This window comes from Apteryx rowi, unplaced genomic scaffold (assembly GCF_003343035.1).
Source record: "Apteryx rowi isolate R43461 unplaced genomic scaffold, aptRow1 scaffold_67, whole genome shotgun sequence".
NCBI classification, from domain to species: domain Eukaryota; kingdom Metazoa; phylum Chordata; class Aves; order Apterygiformes; family Apterygidae; genus Apteryx; species Apteryx rowi.
This window is the reverse complement of record NW_020450949.1, coordinates 3,329,210-3,343,695: the sequence shown is the minus strand read 5'-3', so window position 1 is coordinate 3,343,695 and position 14,486 is coordinate 3,329,210. Positions and strand designations below refer to the sequence as shown.

The window sequence follows — 14,486 nt, the reverse complement described above, 5'->3', positions numbered from 1 at the left end:
GCATGGAGCCAGTAAAGCCATAAGCGAGTGCTGCACACTGCCCTGCTTCGCCACAGGAGAGTCCAACCATCACTGCTCACAAGCAGGGAAGGAGAGCAATGAAGGAGAGCAATGAAGGAGATATAACACTTCCCAAAGGATTGTTCTGGCATGCTGAGCCAGAAAGAGGGCGCAGGAGGGAGGGAGGGAGGGAAGAAAACTTTCCCTTTGGCTTCTGTTTTGGCTTAGAAAAAATAAGCTGAGGGTTTGTTTGGTTTTTTTTTGTTTTTTAAGAACTCTTTAAAATAAGAGTTTTTAACTCTTTAAAACTCTTAAGACTCTGGAAACAAAAAGCTGCTAAAACTAGTGAATAAAAAACAAACACTGGGGACCAAGAGAGATAGAAGTGTCATGGTTGCATGTGTTGAAGCTGGACAAAAACAGTGTCTGGGGACTGAGGATGCCAAGGATATAATTACTGGCAGGAGGGTAGCAGACTGCAACCTCCTTCATTAGCACCCGCTCAAGATGTGCAGCAGTTCAGAAAACACTGAGCTGCTCCCTAAGCATTCTTGTGGCCAAATACAGCCCTTTAATAACACATTAACTTCTTATTTCAGTGAAAAATGCAGGAAATAAGCAAGGTTAACATAGAAGACAAGCCCAGTTCTCAGTGAACTTGTTTTCTTTTTTCAAAATAAAAAAGTAGTTCTTTATAAAGGCTCTTGGAGTGAGACATATTCAGTGGGTCCCTCTAGCACGCAGCCCATGGCGTCTGGCTCTCAGTCACACGGCAGGCAGAGAGTGTGCAGAACTTACTGGGTTCCCATCAGGTAAACTGTTCACAGTCCGGGTAAATCGAATCACATGGCCATCCCCATGCCTTGGTGGCCAGGCTGGCATAGCATCTGGTGGTGGATTGGCATCTCGCAGTGGATTGGCATCTTGTAGTGGGGCTGGATGGGTAAGGACCATATCACCCTGTGGCCTCAGGCCATCATTACTGTGCGAGTTTTGGCCTTGCAGCAAAGGCCCATCTGCCTGGCTTCGAATCCCAGAGACCTTTGCTCCCAGCAGGCTCCCAGCAGGGAGATTCTCCTGATTGACTGAAAAAGCCTACAAGGAAGAAAGGATGAGAGTGAACTCTAAAGGAACAAATCCAGTTCCCTCAGGTTCATAGCCCAGTGCTGAAAACCCACAAAAGCCCCAAAGAACTCCCCCTCCCTCTTTCTTGGGAGTACCACACCTTCTGCCTCACAAGCTGTAACTGGCTGTTGCCTGGCACCAGGGGCTGCTCCTTCAGTGCCTGTAATTGCTGTTGCCCCTTCCCAGCTCCTACTTCTTTGAAACTCGGCATCTTCTGTAGCACTTCCTTGAACTGCCTGAACTCTTCCAACTGGGCCTGAGGGGATGAGAAGGGCACAGAGAAATCTCACAACAGCAGGATTAAACAACTCCTTGCTGACTCTTTTTTGGGCAGTTGTTCAACACTGATACTCTACTAAAGAGAGGGGGTGGGGGGAAATGCACATCTGTTAATGATAACAAGCCCAAGCCAGGCTTAAGCTTTCCCTCCAGATTTCATGGATATTTTGTACTGCCCCTTTGCCAGTCTTGCATCTTATTTTATCACATGCTTTTACCTTGGAAACACTGACCCGTGACATCAGTCCTTTGAGCAACGCTGTTTACAGCATGAGCCATTGGCATAGCTCCTGCTTTTGCACGAGAATTGCATCTTGGGGCTTGTTAGGTCGGGCTTCCTCTCCTTGCATACAGCTCACAAACACGCATACATTCAGGTCAGCTTTTTTCTGTGCAGCCATTTCTTCATGGACGTGTTTATCTCAGAGGAGCTGACACAATAATTGGCTTCATTCTACTTGATAATTCAATTTACTTCAAGGTGAATGCAAACTAATACTTCTGGTCTGTTAGACAAATGTAACGCTTTTCACAGTTGAGAGTGGAGGAAACAAGGTGATAAACTGCAGCAGAGAAAAAAGAGCTTGAGAAAGCTATTCAGTAAAAGCTCCCCACTGCTCTCCCATTTATAGGAAAGTGGGGGCAGAGAGCTTTCCATGGGCTTGCCAAGGTACCTGGAAACAGACCAAAGTGGTGATTAGGCAGAGCACAGGAAAGCTTCCAAGCAGCAAGGAAAATTCAGCAGGAAATGAATTTGTGAGCAGACTTTGTTGATTTCAGATCTTCCCTCTGAAATTTGACCTTGACACTTTCCTTAAAACAAAAAGGCCTCAATCAAGACGAAATAAAAGGAATGAGGAAAGGGAAGCAGAAAATTGTTTATGGGATATAGCTACAGCTAGTAGGAGACTGCTTCCAATCAGAACAAACTAGAGAGAAGCAAAACTTGCACTCATCAAAAAGCTGCAAAGGTGGTCAACCCAGAGGGAAAGAAGATTTAGACTAGCCTTCATGCACAGATTATCATCTGTCACAACAAGGCTGTGCATACATCACTTGATGCCTCTGTGTCTCATTTTACCTGGCAGACCAATTGAGAGGCCAGGTATTGCAGGCTCAATCTGTCTAGGGCTTGTGAAACATGTTACAATCCTTGGATAACAAACAATCTCCAGAATGCAAATTACTCTTCTATAAATATTCACTTGCTAGAAGGAAGATCAGCAGCTGGATACTCAGATGGGACAAATCAAAGCTACTGGTAAGAACTGTAGTGCTGATAAAAAGCAGTAAGTCTGGGTGCGTGCTCCAACATAAGGCATCTGGCCACAAGGAAGGCAAATGCAGTTCCATTCACTCTTGTGTTATGAAGCATTCTGATTAGACGCTAGAAAGGACTTATGAGAAAACTGACAAAAAAATCATTAAGGTTTAAAACTAGTCTCATTGTCAGGCAAAAAAGTGAAAACAAAAGATCCAAAATATTTTCTGAAACTGTTGGGACCAACCCCTGCCACTTCACCAAGAGCCAGAAATAGCAAACAGACAGATGCTTGGAACACAACTTTGTTACATGATTGTCTAGTATATTTAGAGCAGGGAGTTGAACACTGTCTCCCACACACAGGGCAAATCCTTTTACTGTTGCTCACTCTTAATTTTGGCAAGAAATAACTATTAGCTCTTTCTTGCAAACTACTTTTCCCAATGGTCAACACTGAAGGAGCCAAAAGTTAAGCAAAGAAGTTGCCACCATGTTTTCCAATTTGTAAGCACTTGACTTTTCAGCCTTAAGCACATTTAACAGAGCTTTTTAATGCTGTTCAGAATACATGCAAGTTTGCATACTTGAACTGCTGATTGCTTTTTCTAATGCAGCAGTTAGTGGAACAGCATTTAAGGGACACTTCTCTGAAGAACTCATGATTGGCCCTACATGCTGTTCTAGATGCAAATGCACACAACATTGAGCCAGCAAGACAAAAGTAGAGCATATACAATGGTAAGCAGAGGACCTTCAGATCAAAAGATATGGACTGAAGTTGTCAGTGTATGACTTGAGCTGACTAGGTCTCAGTGTTTCTGGGAGACAAGCCACAAAGCAGTGACATATGCAGCTTCTTTGAAGGTTTGGTCAGGAGGCCTAAAAGTGAAGGCTAAGCTGCATTTTGGTAGAAGCAGGTGTGAATGTAAGGTTGGCAAGGATACTGGAGAAGCTTGTAATCACATGCCGTTCCAATTCCTGGTAGGGGTTTGCTGGACTGACCTCTAAGACAACTAAAAACCTTTGTTTAGTTGCCAACAGGTACACTGCAGGCATCATCAGTGCAGAGCATCCTGCCAAACTGCCTAAGCCTTGTGAAAGAGGAGAATAGAAAAGCAGTTAAATGGCAGGTCAGGATTAAGGCAGCAGGGGAGTCAAATACACTGACAGTCCATCTGGGACCCCTCAAACTACATCTGACATGAGCCAGAAAGCTTTCAAATGACAACTGCCCTGTGATGCCAGTAACTTGCGCTTCTGGCCTGAAGTGACCAATTGTCTGAAGTTTGCAGTGCCCTAGAGCTATTTACTATCCACTTCTTTGCAGAGCAAATCAGGCCAAAACACAAGAGCAGCCTTGCAGAGGGCAAAAAAACAACCACCCTCCCCACCTCCAGTTTGAGTTCAGCAGCCAGCTAAGGAAAAAGAATTGGTTTTCAACAGCATTTAACCACAACCAACTCCTTGCTTCTGAGCTTATTCTATAACCCAGGAGAGTGCTCAGCAGAAGGCTGTTAACTAAAAACAGAAAAGGCTAATCCAAATAGTGATGTGACTTTTAACAAAATAGGCTTATAAAGCTGCTTGTGTCTTGACTCAGTACAAGATCCTCAGGCAGGCACTGTGGAGATGTTAATCCCTCCCTTTCACTTCTCCCAGCAGCCTGCTCTTTCTTCTCTCTAGTCATCTGCTAGCCCCCAACTTCAACTGGCTTAGCAGAACTTGATGAGGTCAGGACTTCTGCAGTGTGCTGAACAGAGCCTCACACTTGTCTCCAGAGCATAAGCACAACACCGTGCCAAGAAAGCTTTATACTTTTCTGCCTCTCTAGTCTTAAGTCAACATTGCTTGCATCTTTGCCCCTGGCGTCTAGATTCAGAGCCTCGCTCCAACACTTTTATTATTGAACAATGACACCTTGTTTATGTAGCTCTTTCAGAATACTTTCAAGGTCTCCCCTCCTATTAGGATTTCACAAGGAGACACAGAAGGGGACCTTTTTTCCCCAGGGTTGCCGAGTGTCCATTTATATTCCCAGCAAACTAGGCAGGGCACCTCTGCATTGCTATTCCTCTCTGCAATTAATTTTATAGCCGTGAGCAGAGACAACTCGTCATCATTTAGGATGGAATAGAAATATGATGCAGGTAAGTGACAGGAAGAATTCCAGACTTGGGAAGAAGCTGGTTTGGGCCCACCTGAGTGAGAGCGACTCTTGTAGCATATCTGTATTTTCAGCTACTGGGCCAGATTCCAAGCTGGAGAATTTTACTGGTCCAGAACACATCTATACTGCTCATACCAGCCCTGTTTTAAGCAATTCGGCCCACTAGAATACAGTGGATAACTAAATTTATTATTTATGATTGGAAATTGGAGGATGCATCCAGTCCCCAATGAAAGATTGCCCCATGTTTGTCACATGGGACATGCTCTTGTCAATTACCTGGGAGTTAAGGAGTTGAGAGTGAACTTCCTGGTGGGCCTTCCGAAGAAGCTTGCTCTCTTCTCTGAGTTTAAAGACTGTATCTGCAACAAAAGAAAGAATTTGCACTAAAAGAGCTATTTTTGCAAGCATAGCATCTCTCTTCCTTACCATAAATTCCTCTGGACCTTTTAGGACTAAGTCCAGGAACTATCACAGAGCAGTAGCTAGGGTCTAGCCAAACCAAACACACTTACAAGCCTTAGTCACCATCCCCTTCAGCATTCAGGACTTCTGCCCATTCAAGGAACTTCCTCCTCTCTGGAGTGCCTCTGCTAACTATTGCTGTCAGGATCAGGTTCTTGTCATGCTTGCTATTACTGAAGGCACTTATCTCAGGATAAGATATTTGTTCCTTCTCCATTTCCCTCATCCCTTGCAGCTGAACAGAAGGACATCAATAGACAGTGGTCAGAGACTTCATTCCTGGAAACTGGAAGGTTAAGGAATAGCTACAAAAGAGCTCTGTCAGCTCTCACRCACCCTTAGCAGGTCCACTAAGGAAGTTCCCTCCAACTGCACAGAGAAGCTGCTTTCTGAAAGGAGGCTACAAAAAAGCCTACAGAAAGCAATCACAGCACAACCTGCTTATTGAGGACATTTATTCCTACCCTGTTTAGCAGCAAGCTTGTGCCCAGAAGCTCCCAGGTTGGGGTCCTTCCAATCTCTTTGCATGCTCCACAGCACTTGTAAATTCATTGTGTGTCTTGCTATTCATTTCATTGCCTTGAATATAATTCTGTTTCTCCAGGAAAGAGGAAGACTGTATCAAAAGATGTCAGCCTTATTTTGGATGCTCTACCTGAAACTCTCTTAAAACATCATTAGAACTGCACTGTGTGCACTGGGATTTCTTTGCAGACATAGTTGTGTTCACCATGACAAGGAGGGGTATTTTTCCATCACAAGACAGTCACTTTGCTCTAGGCTGAATTGTATGTTAGATTTCAGCTCAAGATTATACGTATTTCTAATTACAGTGGTGCATCTTTTTATAATGTTCATCCTGAGGACAGGGCAGTTTGCCATTGCAGTTGGATGCTATATTCTTCTCTTGCAGTGAAGATGGTTAACACGGTAAGAAGCAAGCTCTAGGAAGCTACATGGAAAGAAAGGCAGCTCTGTCTTCCCTGCAGCCAGAAGCTGGGATTACAGCCTGCAAGACTACAGATCAAGTGGCTTTAACTGAGTTAACTTGGGCACACACAGTGGGTAAAGCACATACTTCAGCTGTGGTTGTTGGCCTAGAGCAGCAGACAAGGGATACATTTGCAGGTAGCTAGTTCAGCCTAAACGACAGCTAGCACAAGAGTAATACTGCAAAGACCCCCCAACTACAATGCAGACCTTCAACAGAAGCAAAGGCATCCCCAACATGGGAGAGATGTCTGAAGGAAGGCTGGAGTGTCACTGAGCCAATACCTCAGGAATCTCTAGGTCTTCAAAGCACATTCAGAAACTGGAAATCAAAACCTTCATGCCACTGTGTCCTTCCTCTACCGTCACTGTGGCAGGAATCTGAAATCTTGGTCCTAATAACATCAGAAGGAGTCTTACCACTGGTGCCAATGGGACCAAGGTTTCCACTCTGACTGCAGGGTCTTTGCTCTAATGAAAGTTCAATAATGATCCAAGCTACCTCTCTGCCTTCAGAGCTGACTGTGCGAATAAGCAATGAGAAAATTGGGAAGTGCGAGATTAGAATTGGGGAACCCAGCAGAGGACAAGCTGTGCTGGGGGTGTGATATGTGGCATAAATAGACAAGTCCTATAAAGCTAAGAAGAAAATACACAGAAATCATAACACAGCAGGAGAGGGTCTGGAGCACAGGGGAGAAACAAACAAAATCAAACAGGTCCCAGTTAACAGGACTGTGAAGCTTCAGCTACCTGAACAACAGCTTACACTCATACTCTATTATCCAGTATCCAAAAACTACTTCCAGAGGCAGGGATTTTCAGGGACAGGGCACAGCAGCCCCAATAGCACCACAACCATTGGGTCACATGATAGAGTGGCAGCTGCAACACCCCAAATCCCAGTGTCATATGCATCTAGGTAGCTCCATCATCAGCCTGGAGAGCTAACTTAAAGAAACCAGAGTCACCAAGAGGAGCTACCAAACCAAGCTCCACCTTTGAGAGCAGTCCTGCATACTTACCACTGGGCTTCTGGTTTCTCCCAGCACCCCTGGAGTGAGGTTTTCATTTTTGCAACTGAATCTGGCAAAAATCCTCCAGTTCCACTTTAGCAATTCAGAGCAATGCACACCGCTCAGATGCCTCTCTTTGTTCTCTATGATACTGAGAGGTACGCCTTCCACCACAGTGACACACTATACACAGAAGTACCAGTGGAACATAAGGAAAGAAAATTAGGCCTTAGAAGTGCTGCTAGTTCTTCACCTTTGCTTGTAAAACTGCCTTGCTTTTTCCACATGCCATGGTTCCCGATGCCTTTTCCTAAGGGAAGGCTTACTAGCCAGCTTTGTCCTTAAAGCACAGAATAGAGCTGGGACCAAGTCAACAGCAGCCTGGGAAGACGGACAGAGAATATTAATATCTCACCCTTAAGTCAATCTTCCTGACCAGCTTTCCCTCTTCAGATTGTTTTGCTAATTTTTATTCCCCTTTCTCTGTGGCAGAATTCATTTTCTTGCCCCTTTTTTTTTTTTTTTGGGGGGGGGGGGGGAGGGCAGTGCACAGGGTGAGGGAGGGGTGGTGAAGGGCTACATATTTCAAGGAGATTGAATTAAATACTTCAGTAGCATGTTTCACTCGCCTGTGCTTGAGCTCCCCTTTCCAGCCTAGCAGATATGATCCTAGGCTAATCCTTCAGAGAGAGAGGGCAGGGAAAGAAAAAAGTTAGTGACTCTCACTCTCCCAGACCTAATCTAAGTTAAGGACAGATGTGAACCTCAAAAACCCCAAGACCCAATTAAGCAGCAGACTAAATAGAAACTGTTCTTTGGGAATTAAAAGGATCAGCATTCTCTGCAATACTTACACTATTAAATGAATTTTATAGACCTTTACCACATACAGAAAGGTTGTTTAACTTGCTTCCAAACTTAAATGTTAGAATTTACATGATTCTAGTATTTCAGAAACAGAACTGTTTTTTTTAAAAAAGTGTACAGATAAGTGAGAAATATATATTGAAATAGATGGAATCTCAGTGTTGCAATGTTTTGCCTGTGCCACAAAGAGCATCTCTTGCTAACTTAGCTGCAGTCTCCCACCAGAGAAAGGATAGGGTAAGATAGTGTCATCTGATGGATAGAACTGCTGTTTCTGCCCCAATCTGCTGTGAGACTACAGGCATGCCTCTGTGCCTTAGCCTCTCCTCTCCTGCTTTTGGATCATCTTGTCCATTTCAAGTGTTACCTCCTTGAGAGATGGACTATTTCATATTCTGAACATGTTCAACACCTGGCACAAGTTCTAATCTTACCTGGCACTGAAAATTCTGTACAAATAAGATAAGTAGCAGCTGCAGTAAGAGTAAGCAGTCGGCAAAAGTCAACTAGGTTTTTAAAATAACACCATGAAAGGTATTGGTGTTGACAGAGACTAGGGGTGCCCCATACAGTAGAGGAGTCTCTGAACCCCAGAGAACTGAAAGTTCAGTTAAATGCAAGATCACAGTCTCCCCTGGAAGAAGGAAGCTCCACCCCTTCTGTAATCCTATCCTGACAGTGTCCTGTCAGCCCCAGGAACTTGCAGGTTGAGAATAGGTTTGCCAGCCAAACCAACCGGCTGCTTTCGTGGTGTTCTGGAATTCCACCACAAACCCACCACCTGTGAACCCCAAAGGCTCCCCTCACACTGGGAAGCTGCTTGATAGCCTGCTCTGTATCTCTCAGCTCCCCTCACTGCAGGCTCAGGACCAGTTGGCCAGTTTCATCACCCTTGTTCCCAAACAACCGCTCTGCAACAAAACAATACTCCAACTGGGGTATAGAAGGGCTAAGGAACCACACCCAGGGTCATATAGGAGTGTTCCTATAGTGTTTGCAGACCTTTGGAAGGCCTGGAGAACAGGCTCTCTCCTCTCCTGAGCTCAGTTCTTCTCAGCCTCTTTTCTGCCTAGTGTTTTCACAGGTCTCTATTGTACTCACCCTGCAAGTTTGTTACTTCACTATCCTTCTCCTGCTGCAGCTGGGCATATTTCTGGCTGTGGGTCTCCAGTGTCTTACGGTGTTCCAGTTTCAAGCTGTTGTGCAGTAGCTGCAGGTCAAGTAGCTGCTTCTTGACATCTTCATGCTGGTTCTGAACCAGGAGAAAGAAGTGACAAAGTCAGTACAAAGAAGGGGGGGGGGAGTAACTGAAGTATTTTCTAGACCTAAAGCGACTCTGCTTAATGAGTTGCTTGGGGATGCAGAGGAGATACTGGTTCCTCTAATGAGGTAACGAAAGTTTCCAGGTACCAAGAAAGTGTTCTTCATGATCAGACAGCTTAGGAGGGGTATGAAATGCCAGTTAATAAGCTCTTTGCTTTGTGAAGCAGTATAGGTGGTCTCCTTGGAAGCTGCTAAACTGGAAGCAAAGTGAGGACGCAATGCCACTCCTGCCTGAAAAAGAGATAGAGACTCGGGGGGGGRGGGGGAACGACACAGCCAAGAACTCTTCCTATTCCTTCCCAGCTACACTCCTACACCCAACTCGGTGAGAGAAAAAACAGGCTATAAACTTTGACAATATCAAACCAAATGCCTGTGAAACACTGCAGAAATCCAAGATCCTTTCCAGAGTCCCAGACATGCTGAAGAGCAACATTACCTGCAAGGATAAATGTTTCCATGGTGCCTGTAGCATCATCTGTACACTGCATTACAAGGACACTTCATCTTTAAATAGGCCTCAAGTCTAATCCCTGTTGCCTTTCTATCTGCAGGTACTACTAGTTATTGAGGAATCAGGAAGGCCTAGAAAATTCAGGTTGTTCTTTCTGGTTGGTTTGCCTCTTTACAGCCTGGCTATTCTTCCATCCACCACTCCAAGCTGCTAAAACAGGAGCCCCTTTGCAAGGATACCACATCTTCTCACATAATGAGCACAGAGTGAGCCCAAATTTCTTAGTTTAACATGGGGGTGAACAAGCAGAAAGTGCCAAGGTAAGAGGAACTCCACAAGACCACAAGCTATTTCAAGCAGGCCAGAATTCAGGACTGTTTCATGAAGTCATCTGATAACAGTTCTTCAACTCTCTTCTCTCCTCTCCCCTCATACTGCCTGAGAACAAAACATGCTGAGACATCTTTTTACTGAAATCCACCGAACCAGAATTCATCTCCTGTTGGGTTCCCATGGTAACCCAAAGAGTCTTCCCACATTCAGTTTGTCAACACCAATTATGTATGCATATTGATTGGCTCACAGGTGAACCCTTGCCCTTCCACGCAATAGCTCCTTACAACCCAGGCAGTAATTTTAACTGGCCCTCCTGTATATCAAACCTTTTTATTTTTTTAAACCTTTAAATGCTATTGATGTCTGCATTTATACCCCGTAGAACAAAGTATCTGTGGCCCAGGCATTCTCCCCCAGAGCAATTATCCTCAGCTCAAAGGAGGAAAGAGAAACCGCTGTGCTCCAAAAATACATACAACACAGAGGAAAAGGCTTTCATTGTGGAGGGGTCTCAGAGAATGAACAGAGAGACAAGGCTGTCAGGTTAATTGGATCACAAGATCAGAAAAAAAAAAAAATAGAGATTACAAGTGATTTCTGCTCTGGCTTTCAAAGACATTAGGTACTTACAGCTCCCATCAGAGCCACAGGCCGAAGTACTGCAGAGGAACCACATCCTTAAATATCATTTTGAGACCAAACACTTGAGAAAAGTCACCAACATTAACAAATGAGAATTAATTTTAAAAAGAAACCCTAAGCAATCTAAGGAATACTAAGTGCTCATCAACTCAGGTCATTTAATTAGTAGCCCGTATCCTGCCTGGCAAGTGATGCGCTTAATATCTATGCCCAGACTACTCACAGCCAAAAAGGAGGGAGGGAATAGTCATCCTCTGAGCATGGCAGGAAGTGTCTCAACCAAGGTCACACAAAGCATCTGAGGCTCAGTCCAGCTCATTAAGCACACAGAGCATCCTCACTCCCAGTCAGTTACTAAAAATAGCTGCGACCGACATATGCAAACATTACAATGAATCTAGAGGTGCTGAGTTTTATTGTAATTGTAGGACAGGAGATCTGAGACACACTACATGCAACTCCTTTTAGAGGAGCAGCTTATCTGCAAGCAGAACACTGAATCACTCATCTCAGCTGCGTGGATTCAGGCCAGCAAGTCCTCCCATTCCACCTTCACTTTGCTGTTCAGACAACATGCAGTGCCTAAGATGCATTAATTATGCAGCRGCTTTAACTCACTGAAGTGTTTGGGGAATTGGGGGGGGGGGACGACACAGAGTCCCTCAAAAACACCTAGTTCTGTCATGGTTTAGAGAGCAGCTCTGTAGATGGCATTTTACAGAACAGAATCAGTAACTGGATGCTCAGCCCATGAGCAAAGGGAGGACACACCTCATTGCAAGTTTTCAGAATCCAGAAATTTTAGGAAGCCCTTGTCAACAAATCTTTCATTTAAAGCTGCCTCCTTGCCTGCATACCCAGTGAATGCTAGACTGGAATCTGCAGGGAGATGTTAATAAAAAAAATTTCCAATCTCCACTCAAGAAGATGAAAGGAATCATAAGAAGATAAAGTCTGGCCACAGCAGGAATCCAGACACAGGCAGCTGCTGCAGCTGCTATTTTTGGACAGAGTCAGGCCCCTTGTCTCTTTGAGACTGGCTTGCTTGTTGCAAATGTTAATAAGACAGATATGGGTTCAATACAGACCAGAATGACAGCTTGTAAGTCAAGTGAGATCCCTTTCCTCTAAAAAGCTAGGAAAAGGCAGTATGAAATTGAGAAAGCCCTCCTGTGTGGCCTAGTGCATCAGGAGAGCCCACACAGCTAACACAGCCATCGTTAGAGAACTGGAGGTGCCCTGAGCATAAGGAAGGTAATGGCCTCACAAAAGCTCCCGTGCTCCTCAGTGCAAGGATCCCAAAGGGCACAACCAATGTGCTGGGTCAGCAGAGCTGAGATACAGTCACAGTGGGTTTGACTGTCAGGAGGGATAACCCAAGCATCCACACTGCTTTGTGCAATAAAGGCATTTAGCTGCACTGTGCCTCAGTTTCCCCACTGCAAAACAGGGGCCTCGTCTCCTTCCCAGAGAGTATGGGAGATTTCACTGATATAAAAATGAATCAGGTTCACATTCTACTTTGCAGAGCATAAGAAACATTGGTTGTTTCTAGCTCACACAAGAAGGGCTGAAACTGATCTACTGTCCAAATGCAAAGGCAGTAGGCAACAGAATCCTAGCAGAAATATGCCACCCCACCAGACTAAAAAAATGCCATCCTAGGCTTGCTATCAGCCCATTCCAAATTCAAACTGGCCTTCATGAAGGAATTCCTTTTTCCTGGCCAATTTTAACCCTTTTCCCCTCCAATTTAGGGGTGTGTGTGTGTGTGTATCCACTTTACATTACCTCAAATACAGGAATTTCTTCATTTTAATGCCACAAAGCTCAGTCCTTAAGACAGAGCTCTCTCCCCTTCTCCACCACACTGAGCAGAACTTTCCCTAATGCAGGCTCCCTGCAGAGCCCTTAACATACCAAACCCCATTTCCAGGTAGCTGTGCTTCCTGCTCAAATACGTCACACACTGGCAGATCTCAGTCTGCTCAGTATGCCTCCCTGTCTGCCTGAGCAGTGGGATGCTGAAGGCTCAGACACTACACTTCCCAAAGGGACTGTGCAAACTCATATGTAAAAATGCCAAGATGGAAATGTTCCCACATGCTCAGGATCTGGTTATGTTTCTGAAATCAGCAGGCAGACAGCACAAATTCACTGGGGCCCAAACAGTCACCAAGATGATGCCTTCTCTAAGTAGTAACATCCTCCAGAGCAGTCTCTCCCTAACAGCATGCAGTAAAACAAAACACTAACAGAGAAGGGTATGAGTGGAAGAAAATGGGTCTAAAGAAGAAAGCCAACAGTGGGTGACAGAACTGTCCTGTGAAGTCAAAACACAAAGGCTACAGTATCCAAATGCAGTGTCAATGGCCATGTAAAGACCGAAGGGAGACATACTGATGTGGTTTCATGGAAGTCTTTGGTCAACAATAAAAAATAAATTTAAAAAAGCACCATATTTGTATCACTAACAAAACCAAACTTTAACATTAAGATGTACTTCAGGTACAGTATGCTATAAGCCATAAGATACTATAAGCCATCCCTATCTGATCCACATACATGAACTGAAATATATTCTGTTAGCCCAATAGGGCAAGTTACAGTGAATAAGCCCATTTTCATGTTAAGTGACACAGAAAAGAACATGCTAAGCAATAGAACTCCTGTGTGATGACTATGCAAAGTCCACCACTGGAATGAGGTAGAGAGGAAGGCCTGATACAAAGCCCAGCAGAATATGAGGAAACTCTCACGAACCTGAATGGTCAGGAAGGAGTGTAGGTCTATGCCACTACGTGGTCCCTCCCTCTGGGCTGGCACTAGCTGCAGGAAACCCTTGGTCTCTCCTAGGCACCCTTGGTAAGTGAAAGCATTGACTTTCCGGTGCATGTTCTTGAGTGCACAGATGATGGTTACCCAGAACCAGGCTCTTCCCTTACCTTCAGTATCTTGTGCTGGGAACTGAGGGCCCCATATCTGTTCATAGAATCTTGCTGGAAAAAAGATCAGAGTGCCATTAGATTCCAGAAGACCCCAAGGCAGATGAGACATACATGAGTGCCTGCCCAGCCACTGCACAAATAGCAAATTCCCATGCACACTCACACGCATCCCGACTGGGAACTGGCATACGGATATCATCAGCATAACATACAGCCTGACCACTGCTGGGAAAGAACCCTTTCAAAACAACCCAGTTACCAGCTAATTAATTGCAGGAACAAGTCATACTCTTCATCCAGTTCTGAGCTCTGACCTCAAAATACAGCAAGGAGGAGTTTCTTTTAATCACTGTTTACCGATTTAAAGAAAAAGCAGCCTGATTATCATGTCAGCCCCACCAGGGTAAACTTGAACTCCACAGAGTAGGGGAATTACATTAGTTTAAGTACAGTTACCAACTGACTTCAAATATGGGAGCTGAACTGCAAACAGTGAGAGGTTTTGCTCTCTTGATTGGCATTTGAAGTAGTTTTCCCCAGACTCTGGTTCTTCACCTAGGATGGGCCCAGCACTGGAAGAGCTTTCTGAAGTAAAACCCTCCCCAAACCA

The 14,486-nt window shown here is 44.7% G+C and overlaps 1 protein-coding gene across 9 annotated transcripts in view; it reads right to left on the bottom strand.

Moving 5' to 3' along the window:
* Nucleotides 1–14,486, bottom strand: part of LOC112975485 (Golgi integral membrane protein 4-like) — a 67,740-nt gene that overhangs the window by 22,957 nt on the left and 30,297 nt on the right. For 8 of the 9 annotated variants that reach the window (XR_003256637.1, XM_026085664.1, XM_026085665.1 and 5 more), the window contains 5 exons: nucleotides 13,874–13,927; nucleotides 9,275–9,425; nucleotides 5,115–5,197; nucleotides 1,226–1,381; nucleotides 799–1,095 (listed from right to left, as the gene is read on the bottom strand). Coding sequence is in view for 8 of the 9 variants with exons in the window: in XM_026085664.1 (XP_025941449.1) it covers nucleotides 799–1,095; nucleotides 1,226–1,381; nucleotides 5,115–5,197; nucleotides 9,275–9,425; nucleotides 13,874–13,927 (741 nt within the window). In the remaining variant the exon portion in view is untranslated. The remainder of the gene's footprint in view (nucleotides 1–798; nucleotides 1,096–1,225; nucleotides 1,382–5,114; nucleotides 5,198–9,274; nucleotides 9,426–13,873; nucleotides 13,928–14,486) is intronic. The other variant, XM_026085666.1, reaches the window with a different exon arrangement.